This window comes from Chiroxiphia lanceolata, assembly GCF_009829145.1.
Source record: "Chiroxiphia lanceolata isolate bChiLan1 chromosome W unlocalized genomic scaffold, bChiLan1.pri scaffold_60_arrow_ctg1, whole genome shotgun sequence".
NCBI lineage: Eukaryota > Metazoa > Chordata > Aves > Passeriformes > Pipridae > Chiroxiphia > Chiroxiphia lanceolata.
The window spans coordinates 37570-51581 of record NW_022476506.1 but is presented as its reverse complement, the minus strand read 5'-3'; the positions used below and the strand labels follow the sequence as shown (position 1 = coordinate 51581).

The window sequence follows — 14012 nt, the reverse complement described above, 5'->3', positions numbered from 1 at the left end:
GTAATTGTCCCCTCATTGAAGACAGAGGTTTGTGGAGTCTCTATCCAACCCACCTGATTGTTTTGCTTGGGTTTTTTTAACTAGCCATTACCCAACATGAAAAGTTATCATTTCTTTGCCTTTTTTAGGCTCTGATTCAAGAAGCCCTCTGTGGAGAAGTATCTTTTTCTGTTCTGTACACACCTTTTGAGAAAGAGGACGAGGCTGACAAAATAAAGGAGGCCAATAAAAGCTTTGCTGAAAAGCACCCTGATTATGTGCAGCACATATTCACAGGTAACAGCAGGTTTCACTGTGGACTGTGTGTGGGGCTGAGTCCAAAAGAGCTTGAGACAGTTTGAGAGTTTGTGCTGCTTGAGCTCCAGACACAACAGTGTTCCACTGTTGCAGGGAATTGGACACTGGTTCATCTCAGGCATCAGCAAAATTGAAGCTGTTGATGCAAAAGGCTTGTAAAAGTCCTAAATTTCAAATTTAGGAGAGCTGGATGGGTTGGTTTGGTCACCTGGTTCTGGCAAGGTTTCTGGAGAACATTTCTCCTTCTTAGACTTCCTAATTTTTCCTCAAAAAAGTAACTTCACTTACAAGTGAAATGTGACAGTGGAAATGATTTTCCTTTCCCTATCACAGATCCTCATGGAATTCACCTGTTGCCAGAGAGAGCTGAGTCTCTGCCTGACCAAGAGTACTTACTGACTTTGGGCTTCAGAAACAGAGAGATTGGAAAAACTGTGGAAAAGTCTGTAATTCGAAAACTGCCAATCTGTCCAGGTGTGCCAACTTGCTTAGTAACTGAGCTGGCTCAGGGGTGATCCCCTTGCTAAATGAGGGCTGTGGGGTTGTCCCAGGAGCCATTTCTCTGTGCCAGCAGCCCTGACTGCTCAGAGCTCTCCCCATCCCCTTCATTCCTCCTCCAGTTTACCCAACATCCTGCCAGATCCTCTAGGAAAAAGGGAGGTGAATAAACACAGCCTCTGTGGTTCTGTGATTTCACTTCCTAGACCAGAAAACAGCTTTCAGTCCCAGCACGGAGGAAGAAACAGAAACATTTTGGGAAAACACTGGGAAAAAGATCATGGAAGTCATAGATTTTATAGGAAGCACCAAAATAAAGGTGAGTATTCCACTGTCTTTTGGGTGTGTGGTGACACAAGCCTCTGTGTGTGGGAAGGACATGTGCTTTTGGGGTGTATTTCCTGCTGCACATGCTCTGCCAGCATCCAGAAAGGCTCCAGGAATTGCTTTAGGAACAGAGTTCCAGTGGGTTGAGACACTTTACAGTTTATCCCATGCAATTTTCTCCAATCTTTATGGCCTGTAATATTATATCCCTACTTCATGTAACCACCAAGACAGGTGCTCACTATATTTAATACCCAGAGCAGACTGCACATACCAGCAGGATCTCCTTCAAGAGTGAATAATTGCTACTTGAGGCATTTCTAGGGATTGAGATTGTGACCCCTACGGAGTGGAGGATGTGAAACAGCTTTCACATCTGTTACAACCATAAGCAAAGTGATCATAATTACCTCTGCTCCATCCTTTGTGCCAGAATGGACACAGCTTTTTAGCACTGTGGCTGACAATCAGCACAGAGGTCAAAAATCAATGTTGTACATGGATGAGACTCTTCTCATGCAATTATTAAATGCTCCTCCTGATAAAAGAAACATGAGCTAGAGACTTAGGGGAACTGTGACTTCTTTCCTTCCAGAGAACAGCTGGTGAAACAACAGTAAGTGCCTGAACTCACCCACTCAGCAGAGGGAAAGGTGCTCAGAGCTTGGCCAAAGTGGGTGCTTGCAAAGCATCCCCACTGGTGTGAGGCAGGTGGAGCAGATGAAGGGCAGACACCCCCAGGAAAACACAGCTGCTTCTTTCCAGTGCTTTCCTGAAGCCTTTTGCTCTTGCTTTTGGGTGACCTGATCTGCAGGCTGATACAAGTTGGGAAAGTAGAGGGTCTGTTCCTGCTGTGGGCATCCACTTCAGTGCACTTAAAGAAGCTCTAGTTGTAGCTTCCAGCCCACAAACAGAGGGTGGGTTGGATACTGGGTACACAATAAAACCCTGATCTTTCTGAAAGCCCCAGAAAGACTGCAATTTTCTGACCCCACCATTCTGCCTTTGCTTTTGGAGGTGAGATCCCTCTATTGCAGCTCTTCAGTTTCTGAAGAGTAACAGAAAGAGAAAAAATTTTGAAATCAGGCATCTTTGGGATTCCTCGTGACTGCCCTGTTTTGTCAATTAATTTGTAGGAACGGGACCACACAGTTCAAGCAGAGAGATGTGGGATCTGGTTTCCAGGGCACAGGGACAAGAAACCCATCCTGTCAGAGATGAGAGCAGAGTGCTGGGCTGGGAGTGCTGAAGCCAGTCCCCACTCACTGTAGGAATTTACACTGCCCCTACACACCTGTATTTTCTACCAGCTTTAGACCTCCCCTCAGCCATTTCAATATTCTGGCTGAAACAGAAGGGTGGTCCCCAAAACAACAGGGTGAAACCCCACCACCACTAAAAGCAGCAGCAGCAAACTGACCTGTTTTCCAAGCAGGTTGGCACAGCATCCCCATGGCTCAGGCAAGGGTCACCCCAGTGCCACCTCCAGGGCAGCAAGGATGGGGGAACGGGGCTGAGCCCTGGGCCTACAGATCCATAACCAACCCTGAGGGTCAGTGCAGGAGCTTTACTGGGGAGGAAGAAAGCCCCAAGAGAGGAGATGGTCACTAAGTTGGAACAAACAGCTGCCAGTTCCACATCCACTATCAGGGGAAACATCCTCCCTTTCACTTCAGTTTTCAGAGCACTGAATGATCCCAGCAAGACCAAACCTCTGATCCTAAGATCAGGTGGCAATGCTGGTTTTACCTGGGAACAGAGATGAGCACAGAGCCAGAGCTGCTCTGCTGCTGGGGACCAACATCTCTGACAGAGATTGGACCACTTCTGCTTCCTTCAAAGTATTCCACAATTGTCTTCAAGCTAGAGATACGATTTCATTTTATTTGCATCAACAGAAGCTAAATTAAAAACTTCTGCCAGACAAACTTCAGCTACAGAGTCGAGCCTTACAACTTACTGTAAGACAATAAAATAATGTATTTAGGGTTTAATAGAACAAATAGTTCTTCCTGCCCTCTTCCTCATTTGCAGATGTACAATCCAACTTCTTGTTCTGATCAGACCGGTTTTGACAAAACCATCTCAGTGCCAAAGCCGAGCTCACTGAGCCATGGCAACACCTAAGAGAAATAAATTCTGCCCCTTGGTTTTGCAGCCACACAACCTGGAGTTAATGACGTGATTTTTACACACAGTGCTGTGGGTAAGATGTGAAAGTAAAGGTTTAACATGCGTAAAATCTACCACGTTCCTGGCTGCGTGGGGGTCAGAGAATTCCTCTGCAGGTTTTAGTCCCTCCGGGGTCTGTATTTGAAAACCATGGATTTGCCTGTCTGCACCCAAACAGTGAGCTGACACCCTGCATGCCCTCCTCAGCCTGCTCCCCAGGACTGGAAAAGCCATCCAGGAATTCAGGTGATGTTTAATGCAGGGGATCATGGAAAAAGCCTTTAACAGAGGAGAAAACTGCATTTGTGTTTGTTACATTTGCTGTGACGACATCTTTGTGTTTCTAATACTACCACAGAGGTTGTGGCAAGAGAGTCTTGCCAGCACAACCACGACGAGAAGCCCGGAGGCACAGGACTCCAAGGATCAGGGTGTTTGTTCCCTGAGCTTCTCCTCTAACCTCTTGGCTGTCCCTGGGCAAACAGGACAAGCGCAGCCCGTGCGCCCGCGCCATCGAGCACTTCCACCGCGCCAGCCTGCTGGGCCGCCTGCAGAGAGGGGAGGAGCAGGCCCAGGTGATGGCCCAGGTGATGGCTGAGCTGGCCACCATTCCCTACCTGCAGAGAGTCTCTCAGGAGGATGACAAGCTGGTAGGTTTTGACTTCTGACACTCCCTTTGCAGGCTGGGAGCCAGGGAGGGAAGGGCCGGGGAAGAGTTCTGTGCTGCCACGTTCTCTCTCTGCAAGTAATTTGTCCAATGTGGGGACCTGAAGGAATTTTTAAATCCTCCTTCGGTGCTTTGTCAGAGGAGGTGCTGATCACCTGCAAGGGTAACTTTGATAGAACCACCAGGAGTCACTTGTCAGCATCTGTTTAAAACCCCTTTTCCACCCCCCCCAGACCTCCCCAGATCAGTCTGGGGAAATGATTGCAATCATTCAGATCATGCTCCCTTGACATTTCCGACCTCAAAAGGCACCTGCAGCAAAACCAGCCCAAATCCAGTTATAACTGAGGAGGAGAGGGGGGAAAAGAGGGAGAATTGATTTTCTCTGCTGGGTCCATCCACAACATGCTCCCTGTCTCAGAATAAACCCGTCTGCCTGCTCGTGGTAAGTTCTCAGACTTGCTGCAGAGGTGCCATAAACTGGTGAAGGATCAGAGGCTGTTGAGAAACACGTGGAGTGGCCCCTTGGCTGAGCAAACCAGCAAGGGCCAATGGTGGGATGATGGCTGGAGCAAACGAGGCCAAAAAATATGGTGCTAAAGTGGGGTTGGGGAAAAAAGAGTAGGGGGAAACATCTCCTTCTTGCTCAGTGTGGGATGATGGATAGAGTTAAATCTAGAGGGGACTCAGAATTTTAAGGTAAAAAGCAGCTGCCACTCCCTGGACAGACTGAGGTCGACATGTTACTGAGCTCCCCAGTAAAATGATAAATATCTGCTCAGAGAAACAGAACAGAGTGTGGAACGAGGTGGAGACTACATGGCCCCCCCCTCCATTCCAGTCCCAGCAGAGGGGGAGAACACTGTGGCACTGAGATGCTACAGGACCCCTCTGACAAGGGACAACCAGATGTTCTGATGCTGAAGCCACAACCATGTGGAACCCCCTCTTCAGGAGCCAAACCACGACCACCACCCCCCTCCCATTAAATACACCATCAGAAATAAAAGGTATTTATGACTAGAGCCACTCAAACTCCACCCTAACATAAAAAAAAACGTTATAAAAGTTGGGAGTAGGGGGAAAAGGGGAGAAGACCTCCACCAAAACTGCTGGGATCAGTCAACTGGCTGAGCCCATCTTCTCTCCCACGAGAGGGTTGCCTTGGGTGAGAAATACACTCTGTGCATGTTAAATGCTGCTTTTACTACTAGAATTTTTGCTTGTGCTCACCCCATGGCATATTGGTTAGATTGCTTCATACTAGAGCTTGTACTTGCTCAATATATGCATCAGTAGATTGCTTTAAAAAATATTTTTGCAGTAGACACTGTCACCAACAACCTTCCAACCTTATTAATCTGTCACAATTCGTTTTAATAAAAAGTGTTATTCTGCAAATAAGTGTATTCTGCCGGCAGCAGAAAACACGTTGGCAGGACCCGCTGAGGGGTCCTGGCTCTGTTGAGTTCCCCCTAACAAGGGTAGTTGAGGTACCCTCTGAAATTTGGAATCTGTTGGTGAAGGGTCTCCTTACGAGACACTGAGAGGCTGTCGGACACCAAGGTCTGAAAGTTCCTGGGGGACCAATGAGTAAAATTCTAAACTCCCACTTTTCAGGTGACACTTGGGCTCAGTCTGCAGCCAGTGCCTCTCCCTGAAGGGAGGAGGAGCCTTTGGGTAAACTTTGTGCCTCCAATTTCATTGAAGTAGAGCCGGGAATATTTATATGCACAGACATGGAGCTAATAGATCTTAATTACTTGTAATGAGTAACAAACTGGGGAAGAGGCTCCAAAAAGTATTGTTTGGGTTCACTTCAACCAACTCAACGTTTTGGAAGAGACCTACTAGTGTGCAACAATTACCACAGGTATCAAGTACCAGTTTCCCCCAGTTTGTTCCTAACCAATGATACTAAGGGCTGCTCCAGGCAGGACACCCTGGATCCAACCCTTGTCTCTCTGTCACTGAATTAAGAGTCACTGGACCATTTCCCAGGGTTTGGGAAGTGAGACAATGCCAGGACTAACCTGGAAGGGGACTGGGAGGAGGCCATACCACAGTATTTTAGATCTGCTATAATGCAGGGCAGTGGCTGAAGCAGAGTTGCCCACGCTCACTATGAAAGATGAGTCACAAAATCATCAGAGTGCAAATTATTTTTAGTGAGGTTTTACTCTGTATATTCAGATAAGTCCTTTCTCCATGGATTCCACCCTGATCATTTGTGTCTCGGTGCCACAGCTGCAGTCACTGACAGCAGATGCCATGGACGTCCTCGCGGGAAGAACCAGAGATCGTGTGTGGACTAAAATACAGAAGGTAAAAACCTGCAGCAAAGGGCAGGAGAGCAGATTGTTCCTTGGGAAGGAAATATCCCACTGAGTCCTGTCTGTTCAAAAGGCAGGGGAAAAAAAGGAGGTGTCACAGGAAACCTGGCCACAGGCCTCGAATTCTGTCCCTGCTCAGGTACCAACCACAGGGACATATCTGGGATTTGCTGTGAGTAGGGAAGGGACTGAAAGCCATCCCTGCTCTGCAAATACCATCACAGCTCATCAGCTGCATCAGGAACAGTGCAGGGATGTCAGCAATTGTTATTTCCACTCCCAATATGCCATAAGAGTGCTCAGTTTGGAGGCTGGAGCTGACAGATGTTCTGTAAATATGAAAAGCACAACCAACAGCCAAACCACGGCTCCGGGTGGGAACATCCTCACACTGGGGATTCCTGGTGACATCCCGAGCAGTGCAGACACTGCTGGATGTTCCTAAAAGAGCTGCTGTAAATCCTGCTGCTGTTCTGGTGTCCCTTACCCATCATCTGGGACTTGTTTTTCCCCGCTCTTACAACCCTTTGTGCTCGCCCAAAGCCAAGCACTATCTCCCCAAAATATAATTTTAACCACAGAGGAAAGTCATGCAGACATTTTAATTTGGTTTGTTGCAGAGGGGTCCTGGGGGCTGAGTGGCTCTGGTTAATGTGGCCAAGCCCTGGACTGGACCTCTCTGGCAGCCGTCTTTCCAAGACAAACACAGTGGAATCGGTCCTTTTGGGACTTCCCGTGTGCTCTTGGCCAGTCCATCGTTTCCTAAGCTTTTATTTCAGCTTCTTAGAAATGAGGCTGGCACCAGGATTCCTCTAACCCTCTGCGTGTTTCTGTGCCGAGCACGTCCCTGCAGAGCCAACCCGAGGCTCCTCGGAGAGCCCCAACCTCCCCCTGCTCCTGTGGCAACGGATTTCTCGGCAGCAAAGGAGCAAAAGCCCAGGTGCAAGTGCCCATCAAGCTTCACCCCCACAGAAAACTCTTTTCCATGGCATAATGCACAGTGCCATGTACACTCGACCTCCTGGAAATGCCAGCTCTGCGGGCACGACCAGGAGGCAGAGCCCCTCTCCCAGACTCCTCGTGCCCTTGGCACCCCGGGGCAGCAGATGGAATTGTCCAGAAACTCTCCTGCTTGCCTCTCTCACAAGCACACACCCCTCACCAACACAATCAGCGTGCAGCACAGCTCCAAGGGCAGGGCTGAAAAGCACTTCAGGACAGCTCAAGACAGGGATAAACACAAGAGGAAGCCACGTTTGGACTCATTCCCAGCCAGTTCTTCTGTGCTGTGAAGGAAGAAGCTCCACTGAATGTCAGCGGGGCAGAGCAGCACTTTTTTTTTCTCTTTTTTAATTATTTCACCTTAAAATGCACTTGGCAGATTGATTCTTTAGATGCTCCCATTGCCCAGGGTGTGGATCTTGGGTGTAGCTCCGTGTGAAGGAGGGTGATTCCCACCTTCCCCTGTCAGAAATGCTGTAACAGCTGACAAAGGCCTGGAATAAAGGTCAGCTATGGGGAGAGAGCCAGGAAATGATGAATGCCTGGGGCTGACAGAACACCTGCAAATGCTGCTGTGAGTTTGTGGGTGTTTGAAATCCCCCTGGCAATGCAAATGTGTCTGTCTCAACGTACTCTTAATCAGAATAATTCCCTTTTACTCTGGGCAAAGACTGAGGTCATTGCTTTTTCTGCTCTGCCCTCCAGTGGATTATATTCTTGGGAAAACCTCTTGATTTGGAGCTTCATTTTGATTTACTAGGGAAAAAAATCTTGCCACGGCAACATGGGACACTGATTTTTCTCCAGGTGTCGATTTTTGGCAGGTAAATGGCAGAAGCTTCACTTCTCTTTCCTCATCAAGAGAAACTCTCCAGACAATAATTTCCTCCTCGTCCCTTCCTTGTCAAGTGGCTGTTTTTCAACACCATTTGCAGACAAGAGTCGTGAGAAATTCCTGCCTCAATGTGCAGATTCCAGTGGAAGGGTCTGATCCACGGCAGTGAAGTAACTGAGTTCAAACAGAAACAGAGGGAAAAAAACCAATCACAAAGTCGGGCACCACTCCCCCAGCCGGTGGCACGAGAGGCGCCTTCGCGCGGTTTCGTTTCCGATGACGATGAGTTTTGAAATCCATCAACTAATGGAAAAGCTTTTAAAATCTTAACTTGCCCGTGACATCCCTTGTCTGTGACTGCAGGTGGCACGAATAGAAGAGGAGCTGAGGGAAGGAGAAGAGGATTTCTTAAGGAACCGGGGGGTGCAAACGCCCGGGGTGGAAAACGTGACCCGGACCCCGACGGGACAGGAATATCTGAGGCTGGAAAATACAAACATGTTCATCCCCAACCCACGCAGCTTGGCCACAGAGCCAAAGAAAAGATGTACAGATTTTGTAAACAGTTGATTCTGTACATGTTTTGTAGCTATTGGTACCTATTCAACAGATAATCTTATTTTAAATTGTATCGACTTCGTTGCATTCGTTTATATTTAAACTGAATTAAATTATATTTAATAGTATAAACTCTAGTTGTATCACCTTAATTTAAATGGCATTAAATATCATTTGCTTGCATTTAGGTTGTATTACTTTAAATCTAAATTGCATTAAATTGTATTTGTACTAATTTTAAGTTGTATTCATTTATATTTAAATTGTATTAAATTGGATTTAATGTATAAATTCTAGTTCTATTAGCTTAAATTTAAATGGCAATAAATAGTATTTACTTGCATTAACTTTAAGTTGTATGAATTGAAATCTAAATAACATTAAATTGTATTTATTTGTATTAAGTTGTATGAATTTAAATTTAAATTCCATTAAATTGTATTGATTTGTATTAACTTTGTGTTCATTTAAATTTAAATGGCATTAAATAGTATTTACTTGCAATAACTCAAAGTTGTATTAATTTAAATTTTTAATTAATTGTATTAAATTGTATTTATTAAATTGCATCAAATTGTATTTATTTGTATTAATTTGTATTAAATATTCAGATTGTGTAAAATTGTATTCAAATGTATACATTCTAGTTGTATTAGTTTACATTTAAATGGTATTAAATAATATTTACTTGCATTAAGTTGGATGAATTTAAATTTCAATTGTATTTAATTTTAAGTTGTATAATAATATACAATAATATATATTGCTGTATAATAAGATTTGCTTGCATTAAGCTGTATTTGTTTAAATTTCAGTTGTATTAAGTGGTATGCACTGGTATTAAATGTGAGTTATATCAACTGAAATTTGGATTTTATTCTGTTTTGTTAAATTTCAATTTTATTAAACTGTATTAAATTTAATTGTATTAAGTGTTGTGAGCAACAACAAAAGGCCTGTATTTTCTGATTCAAGGGGGATTTAAAAAAAAAAAGAAAGAAAAAAGAAAAAAAAAAAAAGAAAAATCCAGCCCGAGTCCTAAGGTTTAGTGAAAAATCCAGGACCTCAAAAGTCATTTAATTCCCATGTTTATGACAGACTTTGATGACCCTTTCTTAAGGAGAAGGAAGAACCTAAAAATCCTAAATTATCAGATCACTGTGAGACCAGAGGAGGTGGAGGAAGAACCTTGTTCACTCCTAACACACCAAAGATCCTAAAACACTGTAACAGACACAGGAGACACGTACACACCTTCACTAGTGAGTGTAGGGTGATGCCTCAAGACCCTTTTAGTTTCTTATTTTTCTACTTTTGTAAGCTTTATGAGTTTTATAAGAAGTAGATTTCAGAAGCAGCAGCCCTCGTTCCCTCACCCTGCAGCACAAGTGGTTTACACGTTCCTCAACCCTCTTACCCCATTCCACGCCCCCCGTGTCAATCCCACCCCCGAATTCCGTAGAAATGTTTAGTCTCTTGTCAAGGCAAGGCCTGTGCTGCCTGGAGAACACTCATATCTGGGCCTGAACAACAGAACACAGCCAAGAACCGGGTGACCGTGTGCCCTTTGTGCTCTGAGGATGGTGATGGTGATGAAGCAGGTGGTCCCAAAAGGTCCCCAGACCCAATTCCCAGGGGGTTGGGCCGGGGGAGGACCAGAGCAAAGGCTACAGGGTGGAAACACTTGGGATTGGACAGATGGTGTCATAAAATGTAACATCTCAGGCACAGCCTGGGTGCCTCCTGTACCATCTGTGCCTCGGCACAAATTAAACCCTTTCCTTATCTCACCCTCAACTCCTCCTGAGGTTTTTTCCCTTATCATCAGCTGGACAGGCATCAAGGGACAACACAGAATTTTGGAATCAGGGGACAAGAACTGTTGCCTCTTTCCTAGTACCCGGAGTGGCAGCTGCAAAGGCTTTAGCCACATTAAATAGATTAGGATGTTGGTTAGCAAAAGAGACAAATGCCATTAGTCAGGCTACTGCAGATTTATTGACTGATGTTCAGTCAGTGAGAATTCCTGCTTTGCAAAACAGAGCTGCTGGAGACTGTCTGCTTTTAGCACAGGGACAGGGGTGCAAAGGATTTGATGGAATGTGCTGCGTGAATTCGAGTGACAAATCAACCTCCAGTCCCAAAAGGTTCCAACAGTCACAGGACCTGACGAAGGAGCTGAGGGTGAAGGACGGGTGGAACCCCTCTGAAGGGTGGGACTGGACTTTGGGATTGGGGTCACGGGTGAAGAAGATTCTAATGTGTGGCTTGGTTTTAGTGTTGGGTCTGTTGGGGATGATTCTCTGTTTGCTTGGTTGGGATTGTACGACACAAAAGGCCTTGGTGGCACAAGTCCATTCAGCTCTGACTTTAAATGTCTCAAAATGAAGAAGGGGGAGATGCAGGAACTGAGATTCTCTGACCCTGGGGGACACTGGGCAGGGGAACTTGGTGAGATCCAAGCAGCCACAGTGAGATGTGAGAGAGGTGTGAGAGGTGTGAGATGTGAGATGTGAGAGGTGTGAGATGTGAGAGGTGTGAGAGGTATGAGATGTGTGAGAGATGGGAGAGGTGTGAGAAGTGTGAGAAGTGTGAGATGAGATATGTGAGATGTGAGAGGTGTGAGAGGTGTGAGATGAGAGGTGTGAGAGGTGTGAGATGTGTGAGAGGTGTGAGAGGTGTGAGAGGTGTGAGAGGTGTGAGATAATGAGAGGTGTGAGAGATGTGAGAGGTGTGAGAGGAGTGAGAGGTGAGAGGTGTGAGATGAGATGTGTGAGAGGTGTGAGAGGTGTGAGAGATGTGAGATGTGTGAGATGTGTGAGAAGTGTGAGATGTGTGAGAGGTGTGAGAGGTGTGAGATGAGATGTGTGAGAGGTGTGAAATGTGAGATGTGTGAGGTGGGAGATGTGTGAGAGGTGTGAGAAGTGTGAGAGGTGTGAGAGGAGTGAGAGGTGTGAGATGTGAGATGTGAGATGTGTGAGATGTGTGAGGTGTCCCTGGGGGTGGGAACTGCTGCAGGGTCCCTTTGTCCCGGGCAGGGGACACTGAACTGAGATGCAGATGAAGGGAAAAGTTACCAACAGGAACTTCCCGCTGCCGTGAGGGGCTGGATGAACCGGGAGAGAACGGGATAAAGGATTCCACGGTCCCACACCCTGTGGGGTCCCTGCCCCGGTGGGTCACAGGCCTCCACCCCCCCTGGGATGGGTCAGGACTGGAGGCAGCAGCGGGACCCCCCCCCCAGTGCCAAGGAATTCCTGCAGCTCTGGGACCATCCAGCTGCACCCCCCCATTCCCAACATCCCAGGGGGATCCTGCAGGCCAGAGTGGGACCCCCCCTGGAGCAGGGGGACCCCGGGAGTGGGGGGATTCTGAAGGAGAGGGACCCCCAGAGCAGGACCCTGGAGCTTTGAGACCCCCAGAACAGGGGGATTCTGGAATTCAGGACCCCCAGAGCAGAGGGATCCTGGAATTCAGGACCCCCAAAGCAGGAGGATCTTGGAATATCAGGAGCTCCCAGAGCTCCAGTCCCTGGAGCAGCTCTGGGGTGTGAGTGCCCCCCATTGCCTCTCAGTTCCCCCCATTCCCCCTCAATTCCCTCCCATTTATCCCCCAATTCCTCCAATTCCCCCTCATTGACCCCCCTCAGTTCCCTCCATTCTCTCAAATTGCCCCATTTCTCCCCATTTCTTCCCGTTTCACTCCATTTCTCCCCTCAACCCCCCCTTCCCCTCAATTTCCTCCCCTTTCCCCATTATTTCCCCCCATTTTACTCTCAACTCCCCCCATTTATCCCCCATTTCCCTCTTTATCCCTATTTATCCCCCTTTATCCCCATTTGCATCAACAGCAAAAGGAGGGACAAAGAAAACCTCCCTTCCTGGTTGGACCAGCATGGCCCAGGGGATCAGATCATCCTGAGTGCAATCCCACAGCACCCACGGGATGGACAAGGGATCAGATCATCCTGGGTGCAATCCCACAGCACCCACGGGATGGACAAGGGATCAGATCATCCTGGGTGCAATCCCACAGCACCCACGGGATGGACAAGGGGTCAGACCCAGCCAGCACGGGTTTAGGAGGGGCAGGTCCTGTCTGACCAACCTGATCTCCCTTTATGACCAGGTGACCCTCCTGGTGGATGAGGGGAAGGTGTGGATGTGTCTGCCTGGACTTCAGCACAGCCTGGGACACTGTCTCCCATGGCACACTCCTGGAAAAGGCTTGGACAGGGTCACCCTGTGCTGGGTTAGGAACTCTGCTGTGCCCAGAGGGTGGTGGGGATGGAGCTGCATCCAGTTGGGATCTGGTCACCAGTGGTGTCCCCAGGGATCAGTGCTGGGCCCACACCTGTTTAATATTTTATTGATGATCTGGATGAGGGGATGGAGTCAACCATCAGCAAATGTGCAGGTGACACCAAGCTGGGGGGTGTGTTGATGTGCTGGAAGGCAGGAGGGCTTTGCAGAGGGACCTGGCCAAGCTGGATCCATGGGCTGATTGCAAGGGGATGAGGTTCAAGCAGGCCAAGGGCCGGGTCCTGCCCTTTGGCCACAAGAAGCCCCAGCAGCCCCCCGGGCTGGGGCCAGAGTGTCTGGAGAGCAGGCAGGCAGAAAGGGAGCTGGGAGTGTGGATGGACAGGTAGCTGAACAGGAGGCAGAGTGTGGCCAGGTGGCCCAGAGGGCCAATGGATGGTGGCCTGGCTGAGGAAGAGTGTGGCAGCAGGAGCAGGGAAGTGATTGTTGTCCTGGACTGAGCGCTGGTGAGGCCACCCCTGGAGTGCTGTGTCCAGCTCTGGGCCCCTGAGTTGAGGAAGGCCCTGGAGGGGCTGGAGCAGGAGCAGAGAAGAGCAGCGAGGCTGGGGAAGGGAGTGGAGCACAAGTGGTGTGAGGAGAGGCTGAGGGAGCTGGGGGTGTTGAGGCTGGAGAAGAGGAGGCTCAGGGGAGACCTCCTGACTCTCTGCAACTCCCTGCCAGGAGGGGGGAGCCGGGTGGAATTGGTCTCTTCCCCCAGGAAGCAGCAGCAGGACAAGAGGGCTGGGTCTTGAGCTGTGCCAGGGGAGGTTTAGATTGGATATTAGGAAGGAATTCTTTCCCGAGAGAGTAATCAGCCATTGGAATGGGCTGGCCAGGGAGGGGATGGAGTCACCGTCCCTGGAGGTGTTGAAGGTGAGACTGGATGTGGCATCAGTGCCATGGTCTGCGAAGCACAGCGGGGTTGGATCCAGGGTTGGACTTGATGATCTCGGAGGTCCCTTCCAACCCGACTGATCCCATTATTTCCCCCCGCTTATCCCCATTTTCTCCCTATTTCTCCTCCT

General features: G+C 48.1%; 1 protein-coding gene and 1 long non-coding RNA gene across 4 annotated transcripts in view; one reads left to right on the top strand and one right to left on the bottom strand.

Moving 5' to 3' along the window:
• Positions 1-9924, top strand: part of LOC116781574 (spermatogenesis-associated protein 16-like) — an 18543-nt gene extending 8619 nt beyond the window's left edge. Inside the window, exons 7-13 of the mRNA XM_032677230.1 lie at positions 129-276; positions 631-773; positions 1004-1114; positions 3780-3944; positions 6209-6286; positions 8495-8678; positions 9788-9924. Of these exons, the coding sequence (XP_032533121.1) occupies positions 129-276; positions 631-773; positions 1004-1114; positions 3780-3944; positions 6209-6286; positions 8495-8678; positions 9788-9909 (951 nt within the window). The 3' untranslated portion in view covers positions 9910-9924. The remainder of the gene's footprint in view (positions 1-128; positions 277-630; positions 774-1003; positions 1115-3779; positions 3945-6208; positions 6287-8494; positions 8679-9787) is intronic.
• On the bottom strand, positions 3912-14012 carry LOC116781575. 3 transcript variants are annotated; one of them, XR_004354910.1, is made up of 3 exons: positions 13841-13873; positions 10481-10610; positions 3912-4128 (listed from the first exon to the last, which is right to left on the bottom strand). It is a non-coding gene; the product is annotated as an uncharacterized LOC116781575 (long non-coding RNA). The 3 variants fall into 3 exon arrangements; XR_004354909.1 differs by lacking the exon at positions 10481-10610 and having other exon boundaries at positions 13841-14012; XR_004354908.1 differs by lacking the exon at positions 13841-13873 and having other exon boundaries at positions 10481-10709.